At 35.8% G+C, this 19221-nt stretch overlaps 2 protein-coding genes across 10 annotated transcripts in view; both read left to right on the forward strand.

The window, feature by feature from the left end:
• LOC148803601 (uncharacterized) overlaps window positions 1–19221 on the forward strand; it is a 37741-nt gene that overhangs the window by 4586 nt on the left and 13934 nt on the right. Inside the window, exons 3-4 of one of the 2 annotated variants that reach the window (XM_088889988.1) lie at window positions 1333–1358; window positions 1663–1781. In XM_088889988.1, the coding sequence (XP_088746114.1) occupies window positions 1333–1358; window positions 1663–1740 (104 nt within the window). In that variant the 3' untranslated portion in view covers window positions 1741–1781. The remainder of the gene's footprint in view (window positions 1–1332; window positions 1359–1662; window positions 1782–19221) is intronic. The other variant, XM_088889994.1, reaches the window with a different exon arrangement.
• The window catches only part of LOC109114253 (DNA mismatch repair protein MSH4-like), a 103732-nt gene continuing 103257 nt past the window's right edge, over window positions 18747–19221 (forward strand). For 2 of the 8 annotated variants that reach the window (XR_016077481.1, XR_016077482.1), the window contains exon 1: window positions 18748–19136. The gene's annotated coding sequence lies outside the window, so the exon portion shown is untranslated. Of the gene's footprint in view, window positions 19137–19221 lie in introns of all 8 variants that reach the window. The other 6 variants (XR_016077476.1, XM_088889999.1, XR_016077480.1 and 3 more) reach the window with 5 other exon arrangements.

Genomic DNA, 19221 nt, shown 5'->3' on the forward strand with positions numbered 1-19221 from the left:
AGAATGATTTGCAAATTTGTAGGGAGGAAGTTCAGTCCAGAAACAGAAAAGAAAACAGGAGGAAACATCTAAGGCCCAAAAAATATAATCTGAAACGAAAGAGAAGGATGAGAAGAATTAGCTCGTCTGGGATTAGAAAAAGAAAGGAGAGGTGGGTTTGTGTGATTGCCAGGTTTGACAAATGCGGTAAGAAAAGTTTTGTCTGTGGTCCAGGAGAGACTCTCATCGACTGTTCTCTCTCGTCAACGTCTGGTAATGCTAGATGCTATTCTGAGGTTAGGAGGGGCTCCGATGAGAATCATGTTCCCTATGAGCTTGAGATCTTGAGTTTGAAGTCTCCAGAGGATAGGTATGACTTGGAATGTCTAGTTTCTTCATGTGCGGAAGAGACACCTCCCGTTGAATTGGAGAACTTGGAAAGAGGGGAGGCAATTACTAGGAAAGAGATTACTAATATAGATGCTGAGTCAGATGCTGAAGGCAATGATGGAGGTAAGGTTGGAGGAAAGGAAGATTTAGCCGTTGAAGATTCTTTCGGTGGACAGGCTGAAAATCAGGACAAAGATGGCTTATTTTATCGGGAAGTTGAGATTGGAAGGCTAGGTGTAAATTTGGGTCAAAGGAGCAGAATGAAAGAGAAGGAAGATCACAATGGTGGGAGAATTAACAAGAAATCGCGTAATTTGAGAACTTACAATATAGTCCATGTGACAGAAGGAAAAGTGTGAAGGTTAATGGGATATCTGGTACTGATAATAGGGGGGCATAGTGCAAGATCAATCACTGACCCCCCTTTTGTTGAAGGAACAACATGTCAATAAGGTTTCTGATGCCGATTCAGAACCTGGTGCAATGCAGCTGTTACAGGAGAATGAAAGTGCTGATAAAGCTACAGATAAGATGGTTATCAAAGAATTAGTTGATAAGGGAGGTCACAGTTGGGAAAAGCTTGGGTTTATTTTTTTGGGGCAGTGAGGAATTTGCCAGGAGGGCCTTTGAAGAATTTGAAAGAAAAAAGGAGGAAGAGAAATTAAAGATCAAAGAGCATTAGAAAGGGAGCAAGGTCTGGGATGAGGAATTCACAGATTGTTTTCTTAGGCCTGTTTTCTTTTCAGGAGTCTGTTTGGGTTTTATTCTGCTTGAGAGGTTAGTTTTCTTAGGCCTGTTTGGGTTTCCGGTGGTTGCTTCTTGCTATAGGTGATGTCTTATCACCTTCTGTAATCTTTTTTCTTTAATAATTTTTCTTTTAAGAAAAGAAAGTATTGTCGCACAGACATCACTTTTGTGTTTTTCAATGATTATATGGTTGTTACAACACCAACTTCATTACAGGTTGGAGTGGCTGCTTTTCACTTGAGGTCAGCTTCATTACATCTTTCTCAATTCATTGAAACTAGCAGTACATATCAGAACACAAAGACCTTGCTGCATTTTTATGATCCTAAGGTGATTATTGCCCCCCTCTCCAAACAAGCCACCTCTGGATGGCATGGTTGGAGTTCCAGAGCTGGTGGATAGGTTTTATACATCAGTCAAGAAGGTGGTAATCTATTATTTTGGATTATGCAAATCTTTGTGTGTGCATAATGCATGAATTGCAGTGATTTTTTTTGATAATTATGCATTCCAGTTAAATTACATGTTCTGTTTTCAACTGTGCAGGTTGTAATGTCTCATGGTTGCATACCACTCACTATGGATATGACCATATTTTCGATGCATGGCATTTTTCTTGATTAGTAGAAGTTTGAATGACTGCTATTGTGATCATAATTGCCCAGGTATGTCTCAGCATTAGGTATTAATTCAAATGTCCTACTTGCTTGGGCCCAACCTTTGGGTGCATGGCTGTAGAGTACATTCGACAATGTTTCTACCCTAAAAAGAATTGGGCTATGTTTTGTTCATTTTGAATATTAAAATAATGTTATGCTTTTTAAATACACCTGTTTACATAAATTGTTATCAGTAGTACCATATTAGTACGATATTTTGTGAATTCCTGGCATTGCATAAGTAGCTCTGTAGGGATGTATGTAACGTAGATGATATCTGCTCAATGCTTTTACAGTTCTAATCTTCCTTTGTTGCTTAAAATTAAAAAAATATTATTATTTTTTTCTCTTTTGATCAGTAACAACTAACAAATACAAACTTTTTTTTTCAATAAATAAACATAATTTATTAGTGAACTACTGAAACATGAGAAGAGGTTGTCATTACAGCTTAAAAGAAAATGAGAGTATGACACTGGTTTCTGTCCCCTATGCAAATTGCATTTGGCCTAAGGCCAAACTTTTATCAAACCCTTGTACCCATTGAACTACATGTCCTTTGAAAACCATTTAAAGGCTTAAAGTGTTTGATATCATTTCTATAACTCCACAAAGCTGCTTTACTTCCTTTTGTTAACCATCTGATTGTAACATGGGTGCCCCTTTAATAACCAATTATTCAACTCCTATCTCCTTTATGTTTCATACTCCGGTAACTTCTTGAACTCCACCGATTGGACCTGAAAACATTCCACGAATGAGTCCATTCTCATATCTTACCACTCCCCCTACCGTAAAAATCTAGTTCCATCCATCCATCCCTTTGCCAGTGATTTCCACTCCCTCCTTGCATTTTGCTTTTTTTTTTGTTGATGAGGCTGCAATTGCTGCCTAATTTCTAAGAATATCATTCATTATGAAATCCAAGAACAAATATATTGTTTTCAATCAATGGCCTCCCTCACTATAATGTTTTCCATTAAATCCTCTTCATTTCTTTCTCTTTCCTTAAACAATCATGCACTCCTTTCTTCCCATATAGTCCAAATCATAGTAACCAGTGCAATTGTCCATGTTAATCTTCCTCCTTTGACAACTTGATCATCGACCATCAAACAAATTGCCCAAACTAGTAGGGAGAGACCACTTGCATCTAAATAGAGCAAGGAAATATTCCGAAATACAATAGACAAATGGATAGGAGATTAGGAAGTGGTAAGCCGTCTCGCCATTCTTTTTTTTTTGCACATTAGACATGAATCAAGAGATTAATACCAGTTGGGTCTCTTCTTTTGTATTAAATCACTAGTATTAATGCTCTGACGGAAGACTTCCCAGCAGAAGACACTAATTTTCAGGGGGATGCGAACACATCAAACTTCCTTTACAACAAAGGACATCTGTGAGGGACTAGGAGAAAAGCAACCTTTCAATCTTGGATCAAGAGAAACCCCATCCAACACATGCAAAATGATAGAAACAAGAGAAATTTCAAAGTTCCTATGATTTTCTTACTTAAATAAAAAAATCAGAAAAAGAATGTGTTTTCTGATGTAATTTAGAGAGAAGAAGAAAAGAAGTCAACCTAGGTTCGAAGAGAAGAGAGAAGAGAAGAAAGAAGAGAAAGGGTGCGGTTGGATTGTTCTGGCCGCCCCACTAAATCTTATTTATATCTGTGACTTTAAAGAAGTAGAGTTACTCTAATACCCCTACTTAAAACAAAAGAAAATAAAACAGGCCAAATCGGCCCAACTACCATAACTGTAACATAAAGAAATAAACCGTAAAATATAGTTTGGGGCTGGGACCACAGACACACTAATAGTCTATCAACAAACTCTACATTCTTCTTTGGCCAAAGGTTCAACTAAAACCCGAAGGAGGAGACAAGGGGATAGCAACCTCAAAAATTGTTTTCCCTTTAAGAGAGGAACGATGAACATAGAGTGGAAACTACCTTTCAATGGAGACTCCTCAACCCTATGGTCTTCCCAAAATTCGATTGTATTACCAATGACAAGGCCATACTTGTTGTAATTAAGGAAGAAAGGGAGGATACCATGAATGTCTCAAAGTAGAGTCAACAGTAGTTCTATGTGATAGACCATCGTCCCAACTTTTATTTGTGAGCCTATGCATACTTACCACAACCCGATGGCATAGAGAATGGGCAGATTTGTGGGATAGCGAAAATCTTTAACATAAAGTTGTGAGTATTCATGAGCTCTCAGAGTGGTTGGGATGCTGGAATTTTGTGTAGAGCTACCCTTACTTCTTCGTCGAAGGCAATTCATAGCACTCTTTCCCCATTTCTTAATCGCATCATCAATGATATCTTGCCTGGCAACAAGGTTAAATTCTTGGAAGATCGCTAGCTTGGAGAATCCTTGTTGAAATGTGTGTTTCCTTTTCTCTATGCCATCACTAATCTTAAAAAGAGATCAACTTTGGGTTGAAAGTTGGATTTTAGGAGAAATGCGAGAAAGCTTGAATTTATTCACACTTCTAGGTTTTTGAATTTGTTGGATGGGGTGGTTCTTGATAGCTCAGTTGGGGATAAACGAATATGGGTTCCTAACTATTAAGATAGGTTTTCTTGTAGTTCCTCTTTTAATATGTTGGTTAGGGTCACTCCCCACACTGAGTCTATCCTTGTGAGTTGTGACATATTGAGAGTTTTGGTGTCCACCTATTCGCCCAAAAGTTAGTACTTTTTGTTGGGATGTTTTCAATGGAAGTATCAACACCCGTGACATTTTGCAACAAACAAAAGACCTAGCTGGCCCTTATACCACTCTGTAGGACTGGTGTCCCACAAAAGACCATCCAATCAAAGAGGAACAAGAGTAACCCCATCTAACACATGCAAATGGCTAGAAACTAGAGCAATTTCATAGTTCATAAGGTTTTCTTCTTTAGCCCAATGTTTCAGCTAAACCCAAAGGAGACAAGGGGATAACAAGCTCAGAAATAGATTTGCATATAAGAGAAGAAACAACGAAGATCGAGTGGAAGTGATCTTTCAATGGGGACTCCTCAACCTAGGGCTTCCCAAGATTTGATTTTATTACCAAAGACAAGGTCATACTTGTAGTCATTGATAGATTTGTTGGGGATAAACAAAGTGGGTTCCTAACTCCTCAAGTAGGTTTTCTAGTGGTTTCTATTTTAAAATGTTTGTTAGGGTCATTCCCCTCCCCAGGTCCATTCTTGTGACAAGTTGAGAGTTCTGGCCTGCACCTATCCCACAAATGTAGTGGCTTTTGTTGGGTAGTTTTAAATGGAAGTATCAACCCTCATGATGTTTTGCAAAAAAAAAATAAAAAAAAAGAGACCTAGTGGCCCTTTATCTCCTCAAATAGGACTGGTGTCTCACAAATGACCATCAAATCTAAGAGGATCTTGAGTAACGCCATCTAATAGATGCAAAAGGCAAGAAACAAGAGCAATTTCAGAGTTGAAAAGGTTTTCTTCACTAGTCCAAAGTTCAATCTAAAGCCAAAGGATACAAGGGGATAAAAAGTTCAGAAATAATTTTATTTTTAAGAGAAGGAACGATTAAGATAGGGTGGAAGTGATCTTTCAATGGATAGTCCTCAACCAAGGGCCTTCCCATGATTTGATTTTATTACCAAAGACAAGGTCAAACTTGTAGTGATTGAGGAATAGTGGGAGGATACACTGGATGTCTATCATAGGAAAGTCAAGAGTAGTTCTATGTCATAATCCATCATTCCATCCTGTATTTGTTAGCTCATGCATACTTACCACAATACGGTGGCATAATGTTTTGACGGCTTTGTGGGATTTCGAATATCATAGGCATAAATTTGTGGTGAACACTCATGTGCTCTCAGAGAATGGTTGGGATGCTGGAGTTATGTGCATAGATAAATTAACTTCTCCTTGGAGGGCTATTCATAATACTCTACCCCTATTTCCTTATTGCATCATGTATGGTCTCTCATATGGAAACAAGGTCAAATTCTTGGAAGATCTCTAGTTTGGGGAATCCTTGTTGAAAGGTGTATTTCCTCGTCTTTTCTCCATTTCGAATCATAATTAGAAAACAATCTCTAAGTTTGTTCTAACTCTTCATCCCTTGGATTTGATTGGAAGTTGGATTTTAGAAGAAACCCGAGAGCGTTTGAATTTGTTCCCATTTAAGAGGATCTAGAGTAACGCCATCTAACACATGCAAAAGCCTAGAAACAAAAGCAATTTCAGAGTTGAAAGGGTTTTCTTCACTAGCCCAAAGTTCCATTTAAAGGCAAAGGAGACTAAGGGATAAAAAGCACAAAAATAATTTTATTTTTAAGAGAAGGAACGATGAAGATGGGGTGGAAGTGATCTTTCAATGGAGAGTCCTCAACGAAGGGCCTTCCCATTATTTGATTTTATTACCTAAGACAATGTCAAACTTGTAGTGATTGAGGAATAGTGGGAGGATACACTGGATGGCTATCGAAGGAAAGTCAAGAGTAGTTCTGTGTCATAATCCATCATTCCAACCATTATTTGTTAGCTCATGTATACTTACCACAACGCGGTGGCATAATGTTTTGGCAGTTTTGTGGGATATCGAAAATCATAGGCTTAAATTTGTGGCGAGCACTCATGGGCTTTCAGAGAATGGTTGGGATGCTGGAGTTATGTGCATAGTTACATTAACTTCGCCTTGGAGGGCTATTCATAGTACTCTTCCCCTATTTCCTTATCGCATCATGTATGGTCTCTCGTAAGAAAACAAGGTCAAATTCTTGGAAGATCTCTAGTTTGGGGAATCCTTGTTGAAAGGTGTATTTCCTCGTCTTTTCTCCATATCGAATCTTAACTAGAAAACAATCTCTAATATTGTCCTAACTCTATGGGAACCAGGAGAGGTAAAAAAGGATCACTTGATCAGATGGGTGATAGTTAACAAACCAAAGGTAGAAGGGGGTTTAGGGATAGGGAACATAGTGCTGAAGAATGTAGCCCTTTTGGGAAGTGGCTATGGAGATGGCCCCGAGAGAGAGAGAGATTATGGCATGAGGTGGTGGCAAGCATTCATGGTTGTGCAGGAAATGTATTTGTTAGTTGTAATTAAATTCTTTGTGTAGATGTTAGCATTTAACGATTTCTGTACAATCAATAAATTTAAAATGTATTTGTTAGTTCCATTTTGAAGTGCACATTTACTATGAATTTTAATATATTAACCTGACCCAATTGTGCATTTGCTCTTACAAACTTTTTATGTAAATCCCCTGGAGCTAATGAAGCCTAAAAGAATGTAAGTGATGTTAGAAATTTATTATTTAATCAATTTAAATATTAAATAAGTATTAAAATACAAGAAAAAATAATGAATTAATTACTTGTAACCAACTTGTATGCAGGCTCATTTGATGAAAATTGGCATTTAATAATTTTATTTGGTACATATAAAGCCAAGTGATTCAGATTGAGCATGTGGGATACATTATGATTAAAAGCCACTCTAGTAGTAACATCATATGAACCATATTTATAACATCACAAAAATACAAAAAAGTTACTATCAAATTATTTAAAATAAAGAAAAATTATCCTTAAAGATGTTTTTTTATTCTTTTATCTTTTCTAACAACCTCTTTTTCCTTGGCACCTTCATGTGATTCCTCACAGGCAATACAATAAACCAAGTAAATAATATGAATGAGATTAAAATTCAATTAAAAAGTATATAAATAATAAAAGAAGTATCACAATACATCATGTTTAATGTTTCTCATGTTTCTCCTCTTTTTTCCGTTAACCTCTTTTTCCTTAGCACTTTGAAGTGATTCCTAACAAGGAATAAAACAAACCAAGTAAATAATATGAATTAGCAAAAAATTCCAATAATAATATATATAAAAAATATCATACAACGTCATGTTGATGAGATTGTCCTTTTTTTTCTTTCGTTTTCCCAAACAATTTTTTTTCTTATCTATTTCCATTTCATTTACACTAGAAGATTCAAAATCTAAGACCCTACTCTTCAATATATCTTCCACTCCTACACGTGCATTATTAAATGCATCTAATAATTATGAGAATTGCCTTTTATCTTCTGCAGCACATGTTGATATTTCTCTAGATACTAATAGTCTCTTTAGGTTTGTAAGCATTATAGAAAATTCAGCATTAGGATCAACTTTACACGACAATCAAAAGTAGTTCCATCCTTCGCATCTCTTGTCCATTGTTTTAAAATATACTATAATGGAACCTGTTTTAATAATCTTTTTATAAAACACGAAGTGCATACAAACACAAAAATCACACAAACTAAAACTTCTTGCAACTGCATACAACCACTATGTTTGATGGGTTGGATGTAACATTATGTTCACGAGGTCTATTGGAATATTTCACTTTGTGTAGAAAAGTTGTTCCAACATCGACTTTATTTACAATATCACAATCAAGGGCCATTGAATATTCCTTTTCAAATTCCTTAAATATTGTGGGAGTGTATATACATGAAGTTCACTTCAATATCTTTATTGGAATAGACACATTGGGTGTACTTTGGTTCATCTTTACTTCAATTTCCATTTCTTTTCAATGGCGAACTGCTACAGCTCTCTCGAAATATTTAAAAAAATTCAGCTAAATTAAGAGATGGTTTTAAATACCCTATCAACAAACTACTCATGCTTTCATTCCTTTGTGTGCTTTTCTCCTTTACTTGAAATAACCCTTGAAGCTCATCTCATGCCATGCAGTAAGATTAGAAACTCATCTTCATCTTCACGGTCATATATGCAACTACTGAAATCTCTATCAAATGATGGAGAAGCAACAAGTATATTACTCAAATGTGTGGCTACATTTTGATATATGTGACATATACATAAACAATGACATGTTTTTAGAAAGACTTGCTTTATTGCATTTGCCATTGCTGGATCTTGGTCTGTAAGAATTGTTTTCAGTTGTTTTCCAGACATTGCCCTTAGAAAAGATTGGAACACCCACTTAAAAGATTTACTATGATCATACATCAATGTGGCTCCAAAAAACATGGTTTTCTTAGAATTATGTTTTTTTTTAATAAGTTTTACTTTATTTTACTCAGTGAAAGATTGATTTTTTAGTTTCATCTGGTTTGATCGGTTATTGGTGCATCTGGTTTAAGGGAATGCTGAATGTGCTATGCTTTTGTGCTTTGTCAAAACTTTTACAACATATCCTGCTTTTTATTTTAATTGATTTGCATTTTTGTTACAAAAAAAAATATTGGGGTTTTTAGACTGCACTCCACCTCATAAATCCTAGCTCCACCGTATAGTTGGAGGTAGGTGTCAGGTCGGAATTGATGTCAATTCACGGACTGGTATGAGTGTAATTGGTGGAGTTGTTTATAATTTTGAATTGTTGTAGGTAGGTCTGTAGTTCAAATCAGATTTCTGAGGTAGAGTGCAGTCTAAAAATCAATATTTTTAGACAGTTTTTGTATGCCCATAGCTTCAATCAGTTTGATGTACATTATGAGTTTTTTGTAAATGAATAAAGTACATATTTGATTCATGTTCATTTGTTGTGTTTCTATGTTATCCCTTTAAACTAGACACATAATGAGACTCGTGTTAGTTTAGAATGTTCACAGCCAGTGGGTCGGTCTGGGGAGACCTATCCTAATAAGGCTAACACTGATGTGCCACCAAGTTGGTTGGGGTGGCTTGTCTCAGCCACCATGGTGAGACCCTAGGCACATGCATTATAGGATTAATTGAATCTTTGAACCAAACCAGATTTCTAGTATTGCCCTGGACCTTGAAGATTAATGGGCAAAACTGGAAAGTTACACCCGACCCCTAGACTCGATTATGATACTGCACTAGGTGTTGGATTGGGCTGTCTTTGATGTACCAATCAGTGAGATCCTTAGTGGGGGTCAAAACCTGGGTATGTTGGGACAGTCTGAGAATTCATCTGAGTGGGTATGCTCCAATTCGGTTTTGAAAACATTGATTCTTTATACCTTCATAAAGTTGAGTGTTCTTCTCATTACACTCTTCATTATTTATCCACTAGGAAATTGTTCCATTTTCTAGAAAAAAAAACACAAATCGACTAATATACCAATATATTCCAATCTTTTTTTTTTAATTGCAACATGTGGTTATATTACTCTGTTTCTATTATTATTTTGTATTAAAACCAAGCATAACCTAATGCAAAGAAAGTACTAAAAAGCAAGGAAGAACCTTTTTCATAAGAAAAATATTTTCTTAGGAGGTTAGGCTTCATTTATATGGTATGAATTCTCATAATTTAAGCATGTGGAGGCTCGGCAAATAAAGGCCATTAATTAATTTTTAGGTACAAGTAAAAGACTAAAAAAATATTATTTACAAAGATGAAAGAAAATTATATATTAGAGAATGGTTATGGAAATAAGTGAAGCAATTCTACATAATCCTTTAGCTTCACGGTAGTGGTTGATAATAAATTGGACCTCCGATTTAAAACGGCGAATTATGAAATGGTGGGGCAAAATATGAGCCTTTTATTTTACAGTAAATCAGCTTCCTTATTTCCAATAAAACATACGGTAAAACTAAATAGACTAAATAAACTTAAAAGAAGTTATCTTCACTTTTAGAATTTCCTTCAAACAGAGTTGTAGAGAGTTGTGTAGCAAATTATCAAAATGGAGATGGATATTATCGGTCAGTCTATTAGAATAGTACCATGGATGGTATAAATCAATTAAAATTTTCAAGTTTCTGCACATAATACATTTTAATGGATATTATTGGTTTGTCTATTAAAACAATACCATGGACTTATCACTACATTCAAATATTTAAATTTCCTGCACATAGTACATCTTAAGTAAAAGTAGATAGCAAAATGTTTAAGTAGTGCTATGGCCTTGCCTAAAGTGAAATTGGTATCAGGTTTTTCCAGAATCTTACAAAACTCAAATTAAAAACATCAAATGTATTGAGAGATCATCAATAGGTGTATCGAGTCTTAGTCTATCCTGCAAGAGTTTCAATAGGGGTGATCATGGAACGAGCCCGGGCTTCGCACTAATGATAAGTGCCTTAACCTTGGCCTTGGCCCAACCCGGCCCGCACCCTGGGCCTAGTTTGAAAGCCCATGCCCATGGCCAGGCCATGCTTATGTTTCTTGCTACGTGACTTTAAAATTTTGAACATGTGTGACTCGGTCACACGTGAAAATAGGGGTAAAACTGTAACTGACTATTTATCATAACCTCCTTCGTTGAAAAGTCGGTAACCCCCTCTCTCTCTTCTTTTCTTCTTACAGCATCAATACAGTTCAAAGCATTCGCTTTGAACAAGTGTAGATTGTCGTATTTCCGATGTTAGGAAGTTGTTACTCCGATGTGATCTCGTGTTTCCTTTGTTCTTCTCACTAATGATTATTGCTTGTGAAACTCTAACAACTATTGCTAGTGGCTGGTGGTATTTAGAAAATATTGACAACTATGCTAGAGAAAACCACTCTATTTATCATTGTTGGAGAAAACAACTCTAAGAAAAGAAGAAACAAAACAACTCTGAGAAAGAAAAAACAAAAAGAAGAAACAGGTAATTCTAAATGCTTTACTCTTTTTTAGAATCTGGAAAATTCTTAAAATTCAATCTTTTCAAGATGAATTCTAATAATGAAAAATGGGAGAATTGAAGCGCAAACGGGCCTTATTTCCTGGAAAAAAAAAAGCTTACTATTGACATTCCACAACATTGAACAATTTACTCAGTTAAAAACACTCTCCAAAACAATATATTTGTTAGTGGGAAGAGTCTTTCAAGATTAAAAACTATCCAAAACAATATATATATTGCGTTAAAATAAAACATATAATGACGCCCTGTCACTACTAGACCTGTTCATGGGCCAGGCCGGGCTTTTTCTCTTCATCAACAGAATTTTTTCAGGCCCAAGCCCGAGCCCAACCTGACCAACGAACCTATAACATGGGCCCAAGCCCAGCCCTCATAAAAAGCCCGAAGCCCGACCTAACAACTTGCACAAACTACAGAGTAATAGAGGCTGAAATGCATGACTTGTACAAAGTTGAGAAGTGCAAGACTCACCGCCGGAGAGAGGGACAATTGAGTTCCTTAGTAGCGTGACTGGCGTCGGTGCCTGAGTTCGTCGGTTCCTGAGAATGTGTGATAGTGCAAATGAGAATGAGAACTATGAAAGAGACAAGAGAGAGAAAAAGAGGACTAGTGGCATGCGCGCGTGCTGACCGTTGTCCGCAAGAGTATGGAGTTGTGCAAGTAATATAGTAAGGAGTACATAATCGTTCCCACGAGGAATGAATTATTTAGCCACCTATTAATTTCTTCTCAACTTGTTTAAAGCAATAATCTATTGGGTTGCGAATTAAGGAATTTAGACTAGCACTACTGATTAAGGAAATTAAATGACCAAAACAAGAACTTGAACGAAATCAATAACAAAGTTGCTAGGGATTAATCCTATCACGATCATCAAGATTCAATACTAATAAAATCTCACGAGAGCTGTTATATTCCAAGGTGTTTCATAAAAGCACTAGTCAATCTTTCTCAAGAGTCGATTAGCTAAACCTATGTTTAATTAAATGGAATTACAATCAAGGAATTCTCATTCTCTCAATTGAAATCCTCTTTGCATAAACATAAGTTGTTAATAAACCTATAACGAAATCATACCAACAAATGATATCTCTACCTAATTATTGGTCGAACAAGTGTTATTAGTTCCACCTCGATTATCATCTCTCGATGCATAATCTTGATTAAAGAACGAATCATTGGTGATCAATCAATGATAAGTAATCAGCACAAATAACACAATATAGCAAAACCTCATCGGTTTTACTAAGGACTGAAAATCAATGCATGATCAAGTATTAATCCCTAACAATAAAAACCTAGCCCCTCATGATTTAATTAAGAACAAGCAAAATACCGTAATTACTTTCGGATCAAACCACTCTTGATGATAAGAAGAGTCACTGCATACAAGAATTGACATAACCGATTCAGCAATCAAATATTTAAGCTATCCGACTGAGGTGAAGTCAATCTTGGGTTGGCGAAACCCTAATTTATGAGCAACCTCTCTCGAGCGCAGCCCACCCTATCTCTGAATGACAAATCCTATATTTCTATCAGAATTTTACTCACCAAAGATGCATTAAGAACAAGAATTCGCAGGTCATCAATTCAGGTATGAATGATTCCCAACCGAACCATGCAACTTATCTATATGATGCATTCAGTCCATTTCTTGATTAGATGATCTAATTACCTAATTCTTTCTCAAGCAGTTCAAGTAATCACAGATGCAAGAACAATTTGGCCAAAATTGTTCTATAAATCGAAACCCTAATCAAGAATCTCAAGAACAAAACATACTCAATCGGATCTGCCTAAGTTTAATTACAAATCAGGATTAAAGCTAATCATGGTTCGCATAAAAAGGAAGAAAGAAAAATATTCAATAGACAAACCTCAAAACCATAATTGAATATAGGTTACCAAACTGCAGAACCAAAGAGGAATACACTTAAGATCTTTGCGTCAGTCTTCGATCTCCTTGTTGTGATTCTCCTACAGTCCGCATTCAGCAGCCTCCTCCTCTCCCTAGCAGCCTTCTTCTTCAATTTTCTTTTAGGGGTTTGAACCCTTATCTCCTATTTTTCTCCTCTTTTTATATCCTTCTCTTAATATAAAACCCTGTTCTCGTGTAAGTGGGAGAGTGTTGAATTCCCGAATGAAAACTTGCAGGCTAAGGAATTGCTCCAGCACGTCAGCAGTCCGGTTGTAGATAATTAGGTCCCGATTTTGACCTCGATTCAGTCTGTATCTATTACAACTCAAAATATGAAAGTTATAGAACTTTTCCTTATCTTTCCAACGCATCTTGAATCATCTCAATCGGAGTCCGGATGGGAGAGTTATTCCCAACTTACCACACGGCGCCGAAATTGTCTAGAATTACCCGATTAGCCTTGTTTTCCTTATCTTTAATGTCCTATATTCCTCCTAGACAATTGGGTTGGAGGGTTTTCATTTAATAAGGATAGAAGGAATGTTTTTAGAAACCACAAAATAAAGGAGAAAATGAATGACAATGAAATTGTGTCTAATATTGAACAAAACATTTATAACCCTCATCCCTAAAAATGTAAATAATTATAGGCCCATAAGTTTATGCAATGTCATCTATGAAATTATTTCAAAAATCCTTATTAACAGAATTAAGCCTTTTTTGGATAATATTATATCTCCCTATTAAAGTGCCTTTGTGCCAAATAGGAAGAGTAATGACAACATTCTTATCGCTCATGAAATGTTGCATACAATGAAAAAGAAGAAAAGGAAAACTTGTATGCTTGCATGCAAAATTGACATAGAAAAAGCATATGATAGACTAGAATGGTAATTCATTGAGAAAGTCTTGAGAAATTTTGGATTTCATGAGAAATGGATTAGCTGGGTTATGGAATGTATAAAGAAGGTGTATCATATCAAATTTTAATAAATGGAACCCCCTCGAAGGAATTTGCCCCTTCTAGAGGGATCAGACAGGGAGATCCTCTTTCTCCCTATATTTTTGTTCTTTGCACTGAAGCGTTAGCAAAGAAGTTTGAAAAAAATTCTCTAGGTAAGAAAAATTCAATTGGTTGTAAGGTTGCCAAAGGAAGTCCAAAAATACCAATTTTATAGTTTGCAGATGATTGCTGCTTGATATTCATTCAGACCTCAATTACAATATGTTTGAAAATAAAAGACATTCTCACTAAATTTGTTGTGGCTTCTAGCTAGTGCCCAAACTTTTCAAAATCTACACTCCAATTTTCGAAAAATACACCAATTAGATTCCAAAAAATCTTAGTAAAATTTTTGAGGATCCAAATCCAAGCAAAGTCTGATATTTATTTGGGAGCCCCCATAGGAAATAGTAGAGTTTCAAAGGACACATTCTTGAATCTCAAGGAAAGGGTAAATAACAAATTGGCAAGTTGGAAAAAAAATAACACTTTATCCTTGGCAGGTAGAATGACCTTTCTGATTGCTACAACGAATACGATGCCGCAATTCCTCATGAGTTATTTCAAGCTTCCCCAAAATATCATAGATGAAAATTGATAAAAGCCAAAGGAACTTCTTATGGACAAATTCTAGTGAAAAAAACCCGATTCATTTGATTGGTTGGAACAAGGTGTGTACCTCAAAATGTTAGGGTGGTTTGGGTCTAAAAAACCTTCAATGGGTTAATGAAGTTAACTTAGCAAAGTTGGGTTGGAAAATATTATTAAACATTAATAACCTTTGGGTTAAAATTATTAAAGCAAATTATCTTCAGAAAGAGGATTTTTGGAATGCTAAGGAAAATAAAGGTATATCATGGGCTTAGAAAGGTATCATAAAGGGAAGAGATCTCCTTAAAAATGGGTTATGTTGGGAAATAAACAATGGCAAATCTATCATATTTTGGAAAGATATATGGGTAGGCAATGCCTCATTGGACCAAATTATTCCACCTGATAAGATTGAAAATGAGAATCTCCTTCTTAGTGGGGTTATTTATCAGAAAAAAGGGTGTGTGGATAGAAAATAGAAAATAGAATTTGTAGCTTTGTTCCTTTGAATATTTAGGGGAAAACAAAATCAATCTTTATCCCCTAAAATCAAAAAGAAGATAAATTAGTTTGACAACTTAGTTGTAATGGGAAATTATCAATTAAGTTTACATATAAATTAAAATGTAGCTTGTCTCTTCATGAAAATTTGAACTCAAAGTGGAACTCAACTGTTTGGAAGGTAAATTGTTCCCCAAAATTGAAAACTTTTCTCTATCTACTTTTTAATAAAAGATTCTCAACAAAAATGCTCCTACAAAATAGAGGTTTAAGTATTGATGAAAAATGTAATTTTTGTGCAGATAACGTGATCATATTTTTAAGAATTGTATAGTTGCTAATCAAACATGGGATGCAATAAATCTCATTTTGGAGGGTCCTACATGCTCTAACTTTTCCTTAGAGGAATGGTGGCTAAAAATTGGTAAGAAAAGTTCAAATGGAGGAAATAATGGAAGAAAAAAGTGTGCATTCTTATTATGGTATATCTGGAAGAATATAAATAAAAAATCTTTTAATAATGTGTCGACCCTTATTCAAGTGGTGATTGAAAGAGCTTTATTGTCCTTTACAGAATATTATGAAACCAATATGAAGCCGAATGGAGCTGATGCCCATAAGTTGTGCAAGTATGTTATGTGGCAAACTCCAAAAATTGGTACTATCAAAACAAATTTTGATGCATCCCGACTAAATAATGGGATGTGCTCAGTTGCAGCCATAGCTAGGAATTTTTTGGGTGAGGTGGTAGATTACAAGGCTTATTACTTAGGTTCTTCGACTATCAACATGGCGGAAGCTTGGGCTGCGTGGGAGGCCCACAACTTGGCAGTGAATTTCCCAAACCATTCCATCATCATTGAAAGTGACTCTTTAATGGTGATTTCTTGTCTGAAGTGGCTCATTGACCCCCTGGAATCTACGGAACATCATTGAAGAGTGTTTAGATTTGAAGAATTGAGCAAATGAAGATTTGGTCTACAATCACGTGTATCAGGAAGCTAATCAAGCGGCATACTGGCTCGCCAATCATGCCTTTTCTACCCAACAAGGTATAGTAAGTCTCAATCTTAGTGATCTTCCATGGAATTTAGCTAGTACTTGTAAGTCTGATTTTGTGGGGACGTGCTACCCCTTGTCTCATGTAGCTCCTCTAGGTTTCTATTAACAAAAAAAAGAAAAGGAATGACAATGAGAGAGGGTTTTGTATAGTGAATGAAAGAGATAGAGAAAGTAGATTTGTAGATCCAAGTTCTCTCTCTCTCTCTCTTTCTCTCCAGAACTTGAAGCAGTTACCGGACAATCCCCTTTATCCCATGTCTTTTACTCTTTAACGGTGAAAGGTAATAACTAAAGAGGGTGAAATGTGCTTGTATCTTTTTGCCTAAACATATAAATCAAGAAAAGACATTTTTCCCTCATAGCGGTTTCACATATTCACTTAATGAAAGGGCAATAAAGTCATTTTGCCTTTTTCTATTAATTGAATTGCATTTGGTCCAATCCGATCCAGTCCAATGTAGGTCCATGGTAAATGGACCAGGTCCAATCCAATTGCATGAATATTTTTTACCATTTTGGTCCGGCCCAAATCAATGTTTGGACTGTCCAATCTGTTCAAATTCGTTTTGATAGATTGGTTTCGTCCCAAAATTTGTCCATATACTTATCTTATTTCAATGGTGTAGATATTGGCTTAATCCAATCCAATCCAATATAAATTTATTATGGAATGGCAAAGTCCAATCCAATCTAATAAATATTTTGGACCAGATTGGTCCAATCCAATATGTCTTGTAGGTCCATCCAATCTGTCCAAATTGATTTTGGACGAGAAGAGGCCCAATCCAAAACCGGTCCATTGACACCCTTATTTGTGTCCATTTGTTAAACCATAAGGCTCAGTTTGGAAGAATTACAAATACAAATATGTACAATGTAAATACATTCAAAATAATACAAAATATAAGGTTTTGCACTCTACGTATTTGTACTCCTTCCAAACTAAGTGTAAGGGTAGTTTAAGAATTTAACCCTAATAATAAAGAGTTGAGATCTTCTACCAACAAAACATGTCCCAACACTCTACCAACTTGATGGAACACCGCACATCTCACTATGAGATTATGACCCACCATAAAAGTGGGACTCGCCACGTATGAGATGTGCGATATGAGGTAATGTTGGTAGGGGGTTGGAACGTGTTTTGTTGGCAAGTGATCCACAATCAACAATAAAGGCAACAAATTAGGAGTCCGGATCACTTGCCAACAACACGTTCCAACCCTCTACCGACATGATCTCACATTGCTAGAGGTGTCAATTGGACAGATTTGGTAAACCCAATCCAGTCCAATGTGAGTCCACTTACAAATGGACTTGACCCAATCTAGTCCAAATCCAATACAAACCAAATCCAATCCAATCAATTAAAATGTAAATGGATTGGATTGGTTCCAATCCAAACATAATGAAATATAATAAATTATATAAAAGCACTTTTGTAAAAGTACTTTGGTAAAAGTATTTTCATAAAAGTGCTTTACAAAAGCACTTTCTTGAAGTACTTCGTAAAAAAAGCACTTTTAGAAAAGTACTTCCATAGACTTGTGTAAAAGTACTTTTGTAGAAGTGCGTTTGTAAAAGTACTTTTGTAAAAGTGCTTTTATATAAGTACTTCCATAAAAGTGCTTTTGTAAAAGTGCTTTCATAGAAATGTTTTTATAAAAGTGCATTCAGAAAAGTACTTTTGCAAAAGTGCTTTCGCAAAAATTCTTCCATAAAAGTGCTTCTATAAAGTGCTTTCGTAAAAGTGCTTTTATAATAGTATTTCTATAAAAAATGCTTCCGTAAAAGTACTTTTTTGTAAAAGTACTTCCGTAAAAGTTTTTTTTTTGTAAAAATGATTTCGTAAAAGTGCTTTCATGTAAAAGTACTTTTACAAAAGTGCTTTTATAAAACTACTTGTATAAAAATGCTTTTATAAAAATACTTTTGTAAAAGTATTTTTATAAAAATACTTTCGTGAAAATACTTTTCATAAAATTACTTTTATAAAAGTGTTTTCATAAAAGTGCTTTTGTAAAAGTATTTTCATAGTAGTGATTTAATGCTAGTTTCTGTTTTGACTGATTTCAAATTGGACAAATGTTTGGCATCGTGATCAGATTATTGGAAATTTGGTTTTGGTTCAATTCAAACTAGTAAGAATATGAAACAATTTATTTTGGATTGACTCAATCCAATAATTACAATGGACCGCCCAAATCCAATTTGATAAGGTTTGGATTAGATTGGATCCAAATCAAAACCACAATTGACACTCCTACACATCGCACATCTCATACACGGCAGGTCCCAGTCTCATGGTGAGATGTGTGGTGTTAAATCAATTTGGTAGAGGGTTAAAAATAAATCTGTTCATGGACTGTGCATCTTGGCCCGACTCAGGCCATTTCATTCAATATCCTTCAAACCTTCCAAATCACAGCCGGCACTAGCAGCAGTGTGCACCTGAGCGGTATCATCTTTCATCTCCTTCCACAAACGGTGAAGCAACAGGCGATATCATCTCTCGCAAGGCGGTGCCCAATTTCTCATTCTCTAATTTTTAAATATACATTAGCACATCTCAGATTAGAGGCGGTGTCCCCATTCCCTAACAACGGCCGGTGGCATCTACAATGGAAGTCGGACAAGCGACAACCGGTGACAGAAAACCCTATCAGGTCTTTCTCTCTCTATCTCCTCCACTCCTCCAGTTCGCCGACCCTTCTGAAATCAATTTAGTTTAGGCATTAGCTCGGGCTCGGG

The sequence above is a fragment of the Nelumbo nucifera genome, chromosome 1 (genome assembly GCF_055504915.1).
Source record: "Nelumbo nucifera cultivar China Antique chromosome 1, China Antique-T2T, whole genome shotgun sequence".
Classification (NCBI taxonomy): domain Eukaryota; kingdom Viridiplantae; phylum Streptophyta; class Magnoliopsida; order Proteales; family Nelumbonaceae; genus Nelumbo; species Nelumbo nucifera.